This window comes from Protomyctophum parallelum (genome assembly GCF_964188405.1).
Source record: "Protomyctophum parallelum genome assembly, chromosome: 9".
NCBI lineage: Eukaryota > Metazoa > Chordata > Actinopteri > Myctophiformes > Myctophidae > Protomyctophum > Protomyctophum parallelum.
Genome location: NC_139706.1, coordinates 47,142,535 through 47,159,036, shown reverse-complemented (window position 1 = coordinate 47,159,036; position 16,502 = coordinate 47,142,535). Strand labels below are relative to the sequence as shown.

At 44.3% G+C, this 16,502-nt stretch overlaps 1 protein-coding gene across 1 annotated transcript in view; it reads left to right on the top strand.

Annotated features, from left to right (window-relative positions):
- man2a1 (mannosidase, alpha, class 2A, member 1) overlaps positions 1-14,379 on the top strand; it is a gene marked incomplete at its 5' end in the record, with an annotated part of 57,306 nt that extends 42,927 nt beyond the window's left edge. Inside the window, 2 exons of the mRNA XM_083773296.1 lie at positions 543-656; positions 14,149-14,379. Of these exons, the coding sequence (XP_083629422.1) occupies positions 543-656; positions 14,149-14,346 (312 nt within the window). The 3' untranslated portion in view covers positions 14,347-14,379. The remainder of the gene's footprint in view (positions 1-542; positions 657-14,148) is intronic.
- Positions 14,380-16,502: the final 2,123 nt, after the last annotated feature.

The following is a 16,502-nucleotide window of genomic DNA, read 5'->3' as shown; positions in this document are numbered from 1 at the left end:
ACAGAAGAATGGTGGTTCTTTAACGCATTTTGACCTGAGATCAGATTCTAAAAACGTCTGTTTGAAAATGACAGTTTTCTGCCTCCCCCTGGCCAGCCGGGGCGCCTGATGGAGGGGAAAGGAACTGGTTGGAATAACGTGTTCCTTCCACGCGCTATATACGTCCAACCAGGGAAACTCCCCCCTGTCAGGTGTAAAGGAGCAACTTGGACACTCAGGCATGAAGGAAGCATGAGTTCAAGTCCGTTGCTCTCCCCTTGTCCCCCATATATGGAGACTAGGTTGGCGGAGGGTGTGTAGAGCCCAGGATCACATTAGATGATTGACACAGGGGTGAAAAATGGGTTACAAAATCGTGGGATAAAAATATATAGTTTTAAGAAAATTACAGTTTTCTGAAAAAGCTATGTTTCTGTCAGTCGTTCTTTGATTTTTCAAAAATAGCAGACCTACAAGCTCATATCGCGACACTCGGTGGCGCGCTACGAGCTTGTAGGTCTGCTTTTACTTTTGTGTAATTAAATGTCTTTTTGTCCAATCAGGGAGAAGGAGGCGGACCGTCAGACCAATCAGCGCTCATTCTGCACCGGAAAGGATTTGACTGTCGCTTTGCACACACACACAGTGGACTGCTGTGCACCACCACCCAGGGAAAGGTACACACACACACACACACACACACACACACACACTGGACTGCTGTGCACCACCACACAGGGAAAGGTACACACACACACACACACACACACACTGGACTGCTGTGCACGGCCACCCAGGGAAAGGTACACACACACACACACACACACACACACTGGACTGCTGTGCACGACCACACAGGGAAAGGTACACACACACAAGCACGCACGCGCGCGCGCGCACACACACACACACACACACACACACACACACACACACACACACACACACACACACACACACACACACACACATGCGCTGGTGATATGTCTAAAAAATCACACCCGTGTGAACCGAGTGGTGCAACTCCCCTCTCTCTCTCTCTCTCTCTCTCTCTCTCTCTCTCGCTCTCTCTCTCTCTCTCTCTCGCTCTCTCTCTCTCTCTCTCTCGCTCTCTCTCTCTCTCTCTCTCGCTCTCTCTCTCTCTCTCTCTCTCTCTCTCTCTCTCTCGCGCTCTCTCGCTCTCTCTCTCTCTCTCTCTCTCTCTCTCTCTCTCTCTCTCTCTCCCTCTCTCTCATTAGCAGGCAACAGTGCAGCACTGTCTCTCTCTCTCTCTGTTTCTGGCACAACAGCGCCCCTACTGGTACTCATATATACTGGTGCTCATTAACGTCACATAGGTGAACAACACGGACATTGCTGTTCCTTGGAGTGGTTGCACCACTCAAAAAACTAAGTATTTGGCAGTGAGAAAGCATCTATTGCTTGACATTATAGGCTTCTGGAATTGTATTCTTTTATGCCACAATTTTATAACCCATTTTTTCACCTGGTGCCAATGCCTCCTAAACTGTAATCTTAGGCACTACTCCCTCTCTGCCAACCTGGGGAGAGCCCCGAACTGAGCTCAGGGTAGGAGGGTAGGCTGTAGAGTGTAGAAGGAGCACGTTATACAAACCAGTTCCTTTCCCCTCCATCAGGCTGACCAGGGGGAGGCAGTGTAGAGACCACCATTGAGGGGAGACATGTTTTGAAACCTCCTGTATAGGAAATAACAAATCCTGTTATTATATGTGCAGCATGTTGTCACATAGCCAGCTCAGTGGCCTTGTGGTCAGAGTGTCCGCCCTGAGAAAGATCCCCGACCGGGTCATACCAAAGACTAAAAATGGGACCCAGTGCCTCCCTGCTTGACACTCAGCATCAAGGGTTGGATTGGGGGGTAAGTCCCTGCGACATACTTGCGTCATGTCCAGGGGGTGTACTTGTACATCAAGCTGCCTCACGCTACAGAAACAGGAGATAGGCTCCTGCCCTATGGGCCTCATGGCTACAGAAACAGGACATAGGCTCCTGCCCTATGGGCCTCATGGCTACAGAAACAGGAGATAGGCTCCTGCCCCTATGGGCCTCATGGCTACAGAAACAGGACATAGGCTCCTGCCCTATGGGCCTCATGGCTACAGAAACAGGAGATAGGCTCCTGCCCTATGGGCCTCATGGCTACAGAAAAGGAGATAGGCTCCTGCCCCTATGGGCCTCATGGCTACAGAAACAGGAGATAGGCTCCTGCCCCTATGGGCCTCATGGCTACAGAAACAGGAGATAGGCTCCTGCCCCTATGGGCCTCATGGCTACAGAAACAGGAGATAGGCTCCTGCCCCTATGGGCCTCATGGCTACAGAAACAGGAGATAGGCTCCTGCCCCTATGGGCCTCATGGCTACAGAAACGGGAGATAGGCTCCTGCCCTATGGGCCTCATGGCTACAGAAACAGGAGATAGGCTCCTGTCCTATATGGGCCTCATGGCTACAGAAACAGGAGATAGGCTCCTGCCCTATGGGCCTCATGGCTACAGAAACAGGAGATAGGCTCCTGCCCCTATGGGCCTCATGTCTACAGAAACAGGACATAGGCTCCTGCCCTATGGGCCTCATGGCTACAGAAACAGGAGATAGGCTCCTGCCCCTATGGGCCTCATGGCTACAGAAACAGGACATAGGCTCCTGCCCTATGGGCCTCATGGCTACAGAAACAGGAGATAGGCTCCTGCCCTATGGGCCTCATGGCTACAGAAAAGGAGATAGGCTCCTGCCCCTATGGGCCTCATGGCTACAGAAACAGGAGATAGGCTCCTGCCCCTATGGGCCTCATGGCTACAGAAACAGGAGATAGGCTCCTGCCCCTATGGGCCTCATGGCTACAGAAACAGGAGATAGGCTCCTGCCCCTATGGGCCTCATGGCTACAGAAACAGGAGATAGGCTCCTGCCCCTATGGGCCTCATGGCTACAGAAACAGGAGATAGGCTCCTGCCCTATGGGCCTCATGGCTACAGAAACAGGAGATAGGCTCCTGTCCTATATGGGCCTCATGGCTACAGAAACAGGAGATAGGCTCCTGCCCTATGGGCCTCATGGCTACAGAAACAGGAGATAGGCTCCTGCCCCTATGGGCCTCATGGCTACAGAAACAGGAGATAGGCTCCTGCCCCTATGGGCCTCATGGCTACAGAAACAGGAGATAGGCTCCTGCCCCTATGGGCCTCATGGCTACAGAAACAGGAGATAGGCTCCTGCCCCTATGGGCCTCATGGCTCGGCAAGGCTACTTACTTATGTCACATAGCCAATAGGCAATGAGCTAAATGATGTACTGAAAAACAAACAAACATGTACAGTAATGCACACACAAACAATAACTAAGATCAGATTATAAATGTGTCCAGCCGGAGGTCATTTAAGCTGCCATCCGGCCTTTTTGACGTTAGACGTTGTTGAGTTAATTGCAACTCCACTTTATCTATTCTTCCTTTGAACCATGAGAAACCTCAATCAATCAAGACCACCCAAAAGTATTCACCCAAAAGTATGTCTCTCTGGGGAAACCAGAGAGGAAAAGACCTTAAAGAATTTCACACAGGAATACCATGTAATGCAGTCAGATCTTTAGTCAAGTCTTCAGGTTCAAAGCGTTGTTACAAGAATTGTCAAGGAAGTAGGAGAGAGAATTCTCCGACTGTAAGTGTTCTGAACCTAGTTACATCATTTTGCACAAACATATATACTGGAAAACATGTCATAGATACAGAATTCAGTTGTCACATTGCAATAGGTCGAGAGGTGGTTATCAGAGTACAGTGTCATGAGCGTCCGATCGTCTGAATCCTGTCCCGTGATTAGGATTCTGTTGTTGACTCTTTATCTCATGGGGTGAGAGGGTGTTTTTATCCTCATCGTTAGGGCAAAGTTGTTTGTCAGGTCGTACTCCATTTTTCAATCTGGAGTGGGTGACAGGCAGCTGATAATAGAATTAATACAATGCAAATATTGATATAACATCACTGGGTGACAGGGCAGTCCTGTACACCAAATACAAGGTCTTTTTTAACATAGTAATAAGATGTGAACATAAAATACCAAAGAAAATATCCATCAGACGAGTTATGGGTATGTCCTTGAAATTAAAATGCTTCACGATGCGACACGCTTTGAGCTTTTATAGATCTGTATTTTTTCCCGCTATACATTTGTGTGACACAGTAGTATGATGAATGATCAAGTAAGGCATTCATTTTAATGTCGGCATTGTTGAGAATGCAGCTTTTGATGTCTTAACCAGGCAGTTAAAACGGTGTGAGTCATGGCCAGGGTCCTTGACATTAAAATGCTTCGCGATGCGACACGCTTTGAGAGACACAGTGTAGCTTGTGTGTGACAGGATGAAGGAGGGCAGGGAGGACGCACATTCCTTTACGACTGTTGGTAGGACATTCTGCATTTCTGTGGCACATAGGAGTGACATTGATTTAACCCGTTGTTTGAGCCAAATCTGGGTCGAACGTGATGACATCACACGTTGTTTTCTCACTCGATGGTAAGCGGTAAGGAAGAGGCAAACGTGTTGACCCATTCAGGCCTGACGTCGAAATTTTAAAATTGTCTTTTTTTCTGAAAAACCTCATGTTTCTATACCAGTGGTTCTCACAGGGTTAAAACCTCATGTTTCTATACCAGTGGTTCTCACAGGGTTAAACCTCATGTTTCTATACCAGTGGTTCTCACAGGGTTAAACCTCATGTTTCTATACCAGTGGTTCTCACAGGGTTAAACCTCATGTTTCTATACCAGTGGTTCTCACAGGGTTAAACCTCATGTTTCTAAACCAGTGGTTTCTCACAGGGTTAAACCTCATGTTTCTATACCAGTGGTTCTCACAGGGTTAAACCTCATGTTTCTAAACCAGTGGTTTCTCACAGGGTTAAACCTCATGTTTCTAAACCAGTGGTTTCTCACAGGGTTAAACCTCATGTTTCTAAACCAGTGGTTTCTCACAGGGTTAAACCTCATGTTTCTATACCAGTGGTTCTCACAGGGTTAAACCTCATGTTTCTATACCAGTGGTTCTCACAGGGTTAAACCTCATGTTTCTATACCAGTGGTTCTCACAGGGTTAAACCTCATGTTTCTATACCAGTGGTTCTCACAGGGTTAAACCTCATGTTTCTATACCAGTGGTTCTCACAGGGTTAAACCTCATGTTTCTACACCAGTGGTTTCTCACAGGGTTAAACCTCATGTTTCTACACCAGTGGTTTCTCACAGGGTTAAACCTCATGTTTCTATACCAGTGGTTCTCACAGGGTTAAACCTCATGTTTCTATACCAGTGGTTCTCACAGGGTTAAACCTCATGTTTCTATACCAGTGGTTCTCACAGGGTTAAACCTCATGTTTCTATACCAGTGGTTCTCACAGGGTTAAACCTCATGTTTCTAAACCAGTGGTTTCTCACAGGGTTAAACCTCATGTTTCTATACCAGTGGTTCTCACAGGGTTAAACCTCATGTTTCTAAACCAGTGGTTTCTCACAGGGTTAAACCTCATGTTTCTAAACCAGTGGTTTCTCACAGGGTTAAACCTCATGTTTCTAAACCAGTGGTTTCTCACAGGGTTAAACCTCATGTTTCTATACCAGTGGTTCTCACAGGGTTAAACCTCATGTTTCTATACCAGTGGTTCTCACAGGGTTAAACCTCATGTTTCTATACCAGTGGTTCTCACAGGGTTAAACCTCATGTTTCTATACCAGTGGTTCTCACAGGGTTAAACCTCATGTTTCTATACCAGTGGTTCTCACAGGGTTAAACCTCATGTTTCTACACCAGTGGTTTCTCACAGGGTTAAACCTCATGTTTCTACACCAGTGGTTTCTCACAGGGTTAAACCTCATGTTTCTATACCAGTGGTTCTCACAGGGTTAAACCTCATGTTTCTATACCAGTGGTTCTCACAGGGTTAAACCTCATGTTTCTATACCAGTGGTTCTCACAGGGTTAAACCTCATGTTTCTATACCAGTGGTTCTCACAGGGTTAAACCTCATGTTTCTATACCAGTGGTTCTCACAGGGTTAAACCTCATGTTTCTATACCAGTGGTTCTCACAGGGTTAAACCTCATGTTTCTAAACCAGTGGTTTCTCACAGGGTTAAACCTCATGTTTCTATACCAGTGGTTCTCACAGGGTTAAACCTCATGTTTCTAAACCAGTGGTTTCTCACAGGGTTAAACCTCATGTTTCTAAACCAGTGGTTTCTCACAGGGTTAAACCTCATGTTTCTAAACCAGTGGTTTCTCACAGGGTTAAACCTCATGTTTCTATACCAGTGGTTCTCACAGGGTTAAACCTCATGTTTCTATACCAGTGGTTCTCACAGGGTTAAACCTCATGTTTCTATACCAGTGGTTCTCACAGGGTTAAACCTCATGTTTCTATACCAGTGGTTCTCACAGGGTTAAACCTCATGTTTCTATACCAGTGGTTCTCACAGGGTTAAACCTCATGTTTCTATACCAGTGGTTCTCACAGGGTTAAACCTCATGTTTCTATACCAGTGGTTCTCACAGGGTTAAACCTCATGTTTCTATACCAGTGGTTCTCACAGGGTTAAACCTCATGTTTCTAAACCAGTGGTTTCTCACAGGGTTAAACCTCATGTTTCTATACCAGTGGTTCTCACAGGGTTAAACCTCATGTTTCTACACCAGTGGTTTCTCACAGGGTTAAACCTCATGTTTCTACACCAGTGGTTTCTCACAGGGTTAAACCTCATGTTTCTATACCAGTGGTTCTCACAGGGTTAAACCTCATGTTTCTATACCAGTGGTTCTCACAGGGTTAAACCTCATGTTTCTATACCAGTGGTTCTCACAGGGTTAAACCTCATGTTTCTATACCAGTGGTTCTCACAGGGTTAAACCTCATGTTTCTATACCAGTGGTTCTCACAGGGTTAAACCTCATGTTTCTATACCAGTGGTTCTCACAGGGTTAAACCTCATGTTTCTAAACCAGTGGTTTCTCACAGGGTTAAACCTCATGTTTCTATACCAGTGGTTCTCACAGGGTTAAACCTCATGTTTCTACACCAGTGGTTTCTCACAGGGTTAAACCTCATGTTTCTACACCAGTGGTTTCTCACAGGGTTAAACCTCATGTTTCTATACCAGTGGTTCTCACAGGGTTAAACCTCATGTTTCTATACCAGTGGTTCTCACAGGGTTAAACCTCATGTTTCTATACCAGTGGTTCTCACAGGGTTAAACCTCATGTTTCTATACCAGTGGTTCTCACAGGGTTAAACCTCATGTTTCTATACCAGTGGTTCTCACAGGGTTAAACCTCATGTTTCTATACCAGTGGTTCTCACAGGGTTAAACCTCATGTTTCTAAACCAGTGGTTTCTCACAGGGTTAAACCTCATGTTTCTATACCAGTGGTTCTCACAGGGTTAAACCTCATGTTTCTAAACCAGTGGTTTCTCACAGGGTTAAACCTCATGTTTCTAAACCAGTGGTTTCTCACAGGGTTAAACCTCATGTTTCTAAACCAGTGGTTTCTCACAGGGTTAAACCTCATGTTTCTATACCAGTGGTTCTCACAGGGTTAAACCTCATGTTTCTATACCAGTGGTTCTCACAGGGTTAAACCTCATGTTTCTATACCAGTGGTTCTCACAGGGTTAAACCTCATGTTTCTATACCAGTGGTTCTCACAGGGTTAAACCTCATGTTTCTATACCAGTGGTTCTCACAGGGTTAAACCTCATGTTTCTATACCAGTGGTTCTCACAGGGTTAAACCTCATGTTTCTATACCAGTGGTTCTCACAGGGTTAAAACCTCATGTTTCTAATTTCTATACCGGTGGTTCTCAATATTTCATGTCAAGGACCCCAAACATTATATATAATAATTATGCCGACCCCCATCTGAAAATATGTTGTTCCAGGGACACCCCCCCCCCCCCAGAAGCAAAGATTTTAGTTAAAAACTGAAACTCTAAAAGAATATATATTCAAAGATGTAAGGCACATTTTCACGAATTTTCTAAAATATCAGACCTACAAGCTCGTAGCGCGCCACTCGGTGGCGCGCTACGAGCTTGTAGATCTGCTATTTTTCAATAGCTAAAGCATAACATAATGCTAACACCAAAAGGGGTTCAAATAGCCATTTTACAAGGTCACAACGCATGGCAGTGTGAGGGTGTTGTGAGCTTGTAGGTTAGTTATCTGTGGTACTGAGTCAAACTAAATGTGCCTATTTGAACAAGTTGCTAGTTCAAATAGATCATTTTGTTGTGTCGCGTCCTGAAAACGACTGAAAAGTTGTGAGCTTGTAGATCGGCTATTTCTGCTACTGGTGTGTATAACGCTGACGAAGTATAGGGCATTTACCCATTCAGGACGGGAACCCCTTTTGGTGTTCTAACTTCTAAGCGTTATGTTATGCTTTAGCAGACCTACAAGCTCATACGAGCTTGGAGATCTGCTATATATATTTTTTTTTATCTTGAAAATGTGCTGCAAATCTTTGAATATATACAGTATATTCTTTCAGAGCGAACACAACTCAAATCTTTGAATATATATTCTTTCAGAGCGAACACAACTCAAATCTTTGAATATATATTCTTTCAGAGCGAACACAACTCAAATCTTTGAATATATATTCTTTCAGAGCGAACACAACTCAAATCTTTGAATATATATTCTTTCAGAGCGAACACAACTCAAATCTTTGCTTCTGAGGGGGTCCCTCCCTGGAACAACATATTTTCATATTGGGGTCCGTGACCAAATACATGTAATTCTGGGGGTCCTTGACATGAAAAAAGGTTGAGCACCACTGACATAGAAACATAGGTTTTTCAGAAAACTTTTAGGATTTAGAAGCAATTCTTTTGTTTTAAAAGTTGAAATATGTGAGATACAACTAAGGCGCCTGACGACCCTGATGGAAACGACATGCAAACACACATCCTGTGCTGCTGCAGCGTGTCAAATAGCAGTGGTATGTACACACATGCACGTTCACGTGCACACACTGGTGCTCTGCTCAGAGCAACACAAGGAAAGATCAACGCACACACACACACACACGCACGCACGCACGCACGCACGCAAGCACACATGCACGCACACGCACGCACCCATGACCTCACATGACAGCGAAATGACCTCGGCTGTGTGACGGGAAGTAAGAACCAAGTAGGCAGGAAACCTGCTCTATTTCTGCTTCCTGTTGTTGCGATGACAAGTGAACCGTGAACCGAGATAATCTCAGTGTCATGAACCCATCTTTGGGTTGGATGAACCCATCTTTGGGTGATATGGACCCATCTTTGGGTTGGATGGACCCATTTTGTATGGACCCTGCAAGTAAATATCCTCTTTATTTTATGTTTTTGATTTGGTATTTCAAAAGATTACAAAAAAGTTAAAACAAATTCAAACATTTTTTTCTAAAGAATTTCAATTAAATACAAAAATGCAATTTACCCATTTTGGGGCGGGAACCCCTTTTGGTGTTAGCATTATGTTATGCTTTAGCTATTGAAAAATAGCAGATCTACATGCTACGAGCATGTAGGTCTGCTATTTTTGAAAAATCGAAGAGCGACTGACATAGAAGACATTTATAGAATCTGATCTCGGGTCAGAATTGAAAACTGTCAGGATGTAGAAGACATTTTTAGAATCTGATCTCGGGTCAGAATGGAGAACTGTCAGGATGTAGAAGACATTTTTAGAATCTGATCTCAGGTCAGAATGGGTTTTAACATAAGCTAAGGCTACATAAACCAGCCAGGTGCTCTTTTATAGATTCTCAGCCGAAAACGTCTGGGAATCTTTGGTATAGATCAGGGGTGGGCAACTGGCGGCCCGCGGGCCACATGCGGCCCCCACCTTCACTTAATGTGGCCCCCAGGTTAATGTCAGAATACTGATTATAATATTGGTTCCAGCTGTTTACAATTCCACAACATGCAAAACATGACCTGCTGTAATTACTTCAGTCTAAATTAGTAGCTCAATGCTCAACACAAGTATAATTAAAGGCATTTGAAATTACATTAAAAAAAAAAAATCAGTTTTCCAATTCAAAAATAGCAAAAATTCAGGATTCCAATTCAAAAATAGCAAAAAAAACGTGTCGCAGCGTAGCTCGTTTTGAGCTTGTATATCGGCTATTTTTGCTACGACAGTAATATGTGGCCCTATAGGGAGTGAGTGTGGAAATATATCGTCAAAGTTGCCCACCCCTGGTATAGATTCACTGTACACACACACACACACACACACACACACACACACACACACACACACACACACACACTCTCTTTATGACACTTTTTAACACTTTCAGTGCATTTTCTTCAGCACATGACGGAGTGGAAAGGGTTGAAGGTGAGGGGCTACCAGTGACCTTTTGGCCCCTGAGTAAACAAAGGGACCTGGGGGAAATGAAGAGATAACAGCAGGTCATGAATGGAGGGGGTCCTCAAAATGGGGGTCTGGGGACCCCCCAGGGGTCCTTGAAGGGGGGTCCCGAGATAAAATAAATCTAAATAAATGTAGCCACTTTAACCATATTTATACATTATACATCGGCGAAGCCTTCATAAAACATTTTAACAACAAACACCGGGGAGGGGCAGGGAGGTCAATCCTTTCAGGCCGCGACCACCCAAACACAATATTCTTCTATCTGGGGACCCCCAACCCTGACAAGCACTTTATCTGGGGACCCCCAACCCTGACAAGCACTTATCTGGGGACCCCCAACCCTGACAAGCACTTATCTGGGGACCCCCAACCCTGACAAGCACTTTATCTGGGGACCCCCAACCCTGACAAGCACTTATCTGGGGACCCCCAACCAAGGTTATTATAGTTAACTATAACTAACGAAAAAACGAAAACTAGAATTAAAAAAACATTTTAGTTAACTGAAACTAAACTGAAACTAAAATAAATTAAAAAACGATAACTAAACTAAAACTGTATTGTGTGTTCACAAAACTAACTAAAACGAACTGAAATGATAGACAAAATGGCATTCGTTATCGTTTTTTTATCAATATTTATATGCCTTACGGACATTTAGAATATAAACCTTTTAAATGAATTTGGTTCTTTTCCTTATTTCCCGAGCCGTTTTTACGGCACTTTTCAGCACCGTAAGGCAGCATGTCACAACGCTTTACGACCCGTGTTTACATTCTGCAGTGCAGCCCCGTGGTCGCTTCAAGTTTTAATGCTGCTGCTTGCATCTCGCAAAAATGGCAAAAGTTGGCAGAAAGAGTGGCCAGACGTCCGGTTTCACGCCGGACAGTCCGGTTTTAGAACCACCTGTCCTCCTCCCAACTCAACCTCTGGCCGGACACATAATTGTCCGGTTTTGTGTGATATACAGTGCTTGTGTCATAACTGTCATTTACGTTGTCTCTGTATTAAAATCTCCGCAGAGCTGCTCAGCTCCGCAGCGAGCCAGCCACACTCCCTCTGTCTTAAAAAGAGAGAGGAGACGTTGCCATGTCCGCTTAATTATAAGCGACTTTGGCCTTGTTTTATAAAATAGCCTACTAAGCCTAGTCAGGCTTCTTTTGGGCTTGTTTTCATAGACATGGTTGCTTGTTTCTCTTCCAAAACCTGTCAACACTGCCAGTGGGATGGTCTGTTTGTTTTTTGTGGAATGTGTGTTCTCACAATCACTTTAGTATAGTTAATGCAGGGATAAATAAACCAAAAATGCAAAATGAAAAACTACATTTAATGAGCAATATGGCTCGACATCATAAAGAAAGGGAGGCTAAAGCACTGTGAACATAGGCTACTGGCTTCATTCTATGTCCCACACCGATGACCATAAGACTGTATAAAAAACCCCACAAGAAAGAGATTCAACATAAAACATATCTAAACATGAAATAAAATAAATTGATTATAAAAGGAATGACCTTTGTGGTACCCCATCATTTAAAAAGGTTAATTGAATTAGCAAATATATGTTCTCTGTGGACATACTGCTGGAGATGATGGTGGTGAAAATCAGGTGCGTGCAATAGTATAGTAATAATAATAATATCTGGAATTTTATAGCGCTTTTCTAAACACTGTGTGTGTCTGTTTGGGGGGGGGGGGGGGGGGGGTTGGGGAGAGAGCCCCGCAAAAGTGTCCTCCTTTCTGAGGTCTTGCAGGTGGCCACCACAGCCCAATATGGGATTTCTTCGAATATGACTGTGTGGGAGATGCAAGCAAGTGCCTTGTGGATGAGGATGGGAAAATATGCGAAGTATGTCATGGTTGATTGTCCAACAGAGACTGAATATATATACTTTTAAATGGTATCTTTTGTTGAGTTTTTATTACACAATACTTGCTCTGATCTTTTTTAATCCTATACTTCGTTACAAATAAACCAAAGTACGAAAAAACTAAAACTAAACTAAAACTAAACTAAAACTAAACTAAAACTAAGCATTTTCACAAAATAAAAACTAAACTAAAACTAGCAAACCCGCTCTAAAAACTAACTAAAACTAACTGAATTAGAAAAAAATATGTCAAAACTAACTAAAACTAAACTATAATGAAAAAACCAAAACTATTATAACCTTGCCCCCAACCCTGACAAGCACTTATCTGGGGACCCCCAACCCTGACAAGCACTTATCTGGGGACCCCCAACCCTGACAAGCACTTATCTGGGGACCCCCAACCCTGACAAGCACTTATCTGGGGACCCCCAACCCTGACAAGCACTTATCTGGGGACCCCCAACCCTGACAAGCACTTATCTGGGGACCCCCAACCCTGACAAGCACTTATCTGGGGACCCCCAACCCTGACAAGCACTTATCTGGGGACCCCCAACCCTGACAAGCACTTATCTGGGGACCCCCAACCCTGACAAGCACTTATCTGGGGACCCCCAACCCTGACAAGCACTTATCTGGGGACCCCCAACCCTGACAAGCACTTATCTGGGGACCCCCAACCCTGACAAGCACTTATCTGGGGACCCCCAACCCTGACAAGCACTTATCTGGGGACCCCCAACCCTGACAAGCACTTATCTGGGGACCCCCAACCCTGACAAGCACTTATCTGGGGACCCCCAACCCTGACAAGCCCTTGGACATGTACAGTAGGAGTTGAGGCCAGGGTTGTTTTCGTCGACTAAAACTATGAGGAAAAATGTTTGTCGACTACCTTTTTTCACTGATAAAAACTAAATGAAAACTAAGCCATGATGACTAAAACTAAGACTAAATATACTGTCAATTTCGTCAACAAATAAAAACTAGACTAAAATGTTAGGAAGGGAGGAAGTATAAGTCATTTTACTCTTGGTTGCATGCTGAAAATAACCGATCTACAAGCTCATAAGTGAGCTTCTAGATCGGCTATTTTCAGCAAGTGTAAAATCAGCCATTACCTCGGCAGCAAGGCCCACCAAAATACATTTTGTTCGACTAAATCAACTGTAGATTTAGTAGACTAAAATCATATATTTAGTCGACTAAAATTAGACTAACACTAAACCATTCCAGGTGACTAAAATGTGACTAAAACGAAATGAAAACTATTCAGAAGACTATGACTAAAACTAAATTCGAAATTTGCTGCCAAAAACAACACTGGTTGAGGCATTGCATTTAGTTTGACTCAGAAAATATCAGCCAAAGCGAGGCGTTGTGAGCTTGTAGATTTTCAATTTCTGCCTTTCTCATATATATATATATTTAAATCTGTCTGTCTGTCTGTCTGTCTGTCTGTCTGTCTGCGGATATAATAAGGCAGCTGGTAATTAATTGATGTTCATCAATTCTTTAAAAAAAATCACACCCGTGGTGAAACAGACTATCATATATGAGTGACAGACTATCGTAAACGATACAGAGACGCCTCCCCGACAATAACGCAGAGACAGCTTGTTTATTGTTGGACCACACCGCTTATATGAAACTATTTTAAGATGACCCCGTGTTATTCTCCATTCCGTGATCCAGGGGAATCGAGGGGACGAGCCAGTGACGTCAGGACTTCTGTGCTCTATGTCGTACAGTGCATCATAGTGATGTATAATATTAATTAATTCATCCTTTCTTTCTCCCTCGTGTTCTCTCTCTCTCTCTCCCTCTCTCTCTCTCTCTCTCTCTCTCCAGTTGGATCTAGACAAGCTGTTCTCAGACCTGCGCTTCCAGTCGGTCTCCCCAGTCACGCTGACTCTGATGCACGACGCATTGGATCCCGCCGCTGATCCCGGGTCGGAACCCGACCGGCAACCTCCCGCCACCACCAACCCCAAAGAGCTCTGCCTCGACCCCATGGAGGTCAACACGTTCAGAGTCCAAATACAGTAGAGCTCTGCCTCGACCCCATGGAGGTCAACACATTCAGAGTCCAAATACAGTAGAGCTCTGCCTCGACCCCATGGAGGTCAACACATTCAGAGTCCAAATACAGTAGAGCTCTGCCTCGACCCCATGGAGGTCAACACATTCAGAGTCCAAATACAGTAGAGCTCTGCCTCGACCCCATGGAGGTCAACACATTCAGAGTCCAAATACAGTAGAGCTCTGCCTCGACCCCATGGAGGTCAACACATTCAGAGTCCAAATACAGTAGAGCTCTGCCTCGACCCCATGGAGGTCAACACATTCAGAGTCCAAATACAGTAGAGCTCTGCCTCGACCCCATGGAGGTCAACACATTCAAAGTCCAAATACAGTAGAGCTCTGCCTCGACCCCATGGAGGTCAACACATTCAGAGTCCAAATACAGTAGAGCTCTGCCTCGACCCCATGGAGGTCAACACATTCAGAGTCCAAATACAGTAGAGCTCTGCCTCGACCCCATGGAGGTCAACACATTCAGAGTCCAAATACAGTAGAGCTCTGCCTCGACCCCATGGAGGTCAACACATTCAAAGTCCAAATACAGTAGAGCTCTGCCTCGACCCCATGGAGGTCAACACATTCAGAGTCCAAATACAGTGAAAACACATCCACACATCAGTGGTTCTCAACCTGTTGTTGGGGACCCCGAGGATGGGGGTCCCCAGGTGACAGTGATGGGGGTCCCCAGGTGACAGTGATGGGGGTCCCCAGGTGACAGTGATGGGGGTCCCCAGGTGACAGTGAGTGAAGTGATTTAAGGACATTTTTAATACCTCAAAAATAGAAAGAAAGAAAAAAACATTACTGCATCAAAAGTAATCAACAAGCTATAATGTAAAAACTAGTGAAACATTGGTCAAATTCTCAAATAATAATAAGAAAGAGGGGAGAAAATAGACGATATATATAATATATATATATATATATAAAAATTAAATAAAAGTAATACCTCAACTGAACTCCTACAATTCCAAGTGCATCTCAGGCCGGGGGTCCCCAAGTGATTATTTTTGGGGGTCCCAGCCTGAAAAGGTTGAGAACCACTGCACTATAATATCATAGAATGTCGTAACGATAACATGCTCTGGTAGAAGGCCAGAGATGGCCACCCATCTGATCGTTTTTACGTGCTCCTGATGGGTGGGCCAACGCTATTGTTTTTTTGTTTGTTTTTTTCAAGTAGGACCTGATCTAGCTCTGGTCCATAGCCTTCTACTGCTTCCATTCAGCCCTGCATAAGGCTATGTGACTATCAGTATTAAATCAGACCAGCCTCTCCTCTTTAGTGGAAATCTCACGAACGTTTGACCTACTCACCAATAAAAAGACGGGTTGTGTCAATAGAAAGCCTACTTTCCTTAGTGGACGCACTCTGAGCCCCCCCCCCACCACACATATAAACGGTACTTTTTGGCCAGAAAGGGATTTTTTTTCACCGGAGGAAAAATATTCTCTATGAGGCAGTTCTCTGGGCAATATCAGTAGTAATATCAGTTGCAGCGGAGTAACTAAAAGTATTTTTTTTTCCGGTGGAAACTAAATCCCTTTCTGGCCATAAAGTACCGTTCATACGTGTGGTGGGGGGCTCAGAGTGCGTCCACTAAGGAAAGTAGGCTTTCTATTGACACAACCCGTCTTTTTATTGGTGAGTAGGTCAAACGTTCGTGAGATTTCCACAAAAGAGGAGAGGCTGGTCTGATTTAATACTGATAGTCACATAGCCTTATGCAGGGCAGAATGGAAGCAGTAGAAGGCTATGGACCAGAGCTAGACCTGACCTAGAAAGGGTTGGGCTGTGATACCATCAAACGCAACTGAACAAAGAGACCATTATCATTCATAGTTTGACAATAATCAAGTGCAATAGTAGAATAGGATTAATTCCCTAGGCGCCCAACAATAGTCGACATTATTTGTATAGGCCTTCTCTCTCTCTCTCTCTATGTCACCATCAGACAAAGCCCTGTACATAATTATTGTCACTGTCGGGTTTAAAACACTTTTTGGCGGTTTCAGCGGTTCAATATGGCTAAAAACCTGCACACACTTATAACCACTCTGGCTTGGACTTTCACAGGGTTTCTAAAAAATAGCGAACAATCCACGAGCTCACCGTGCTT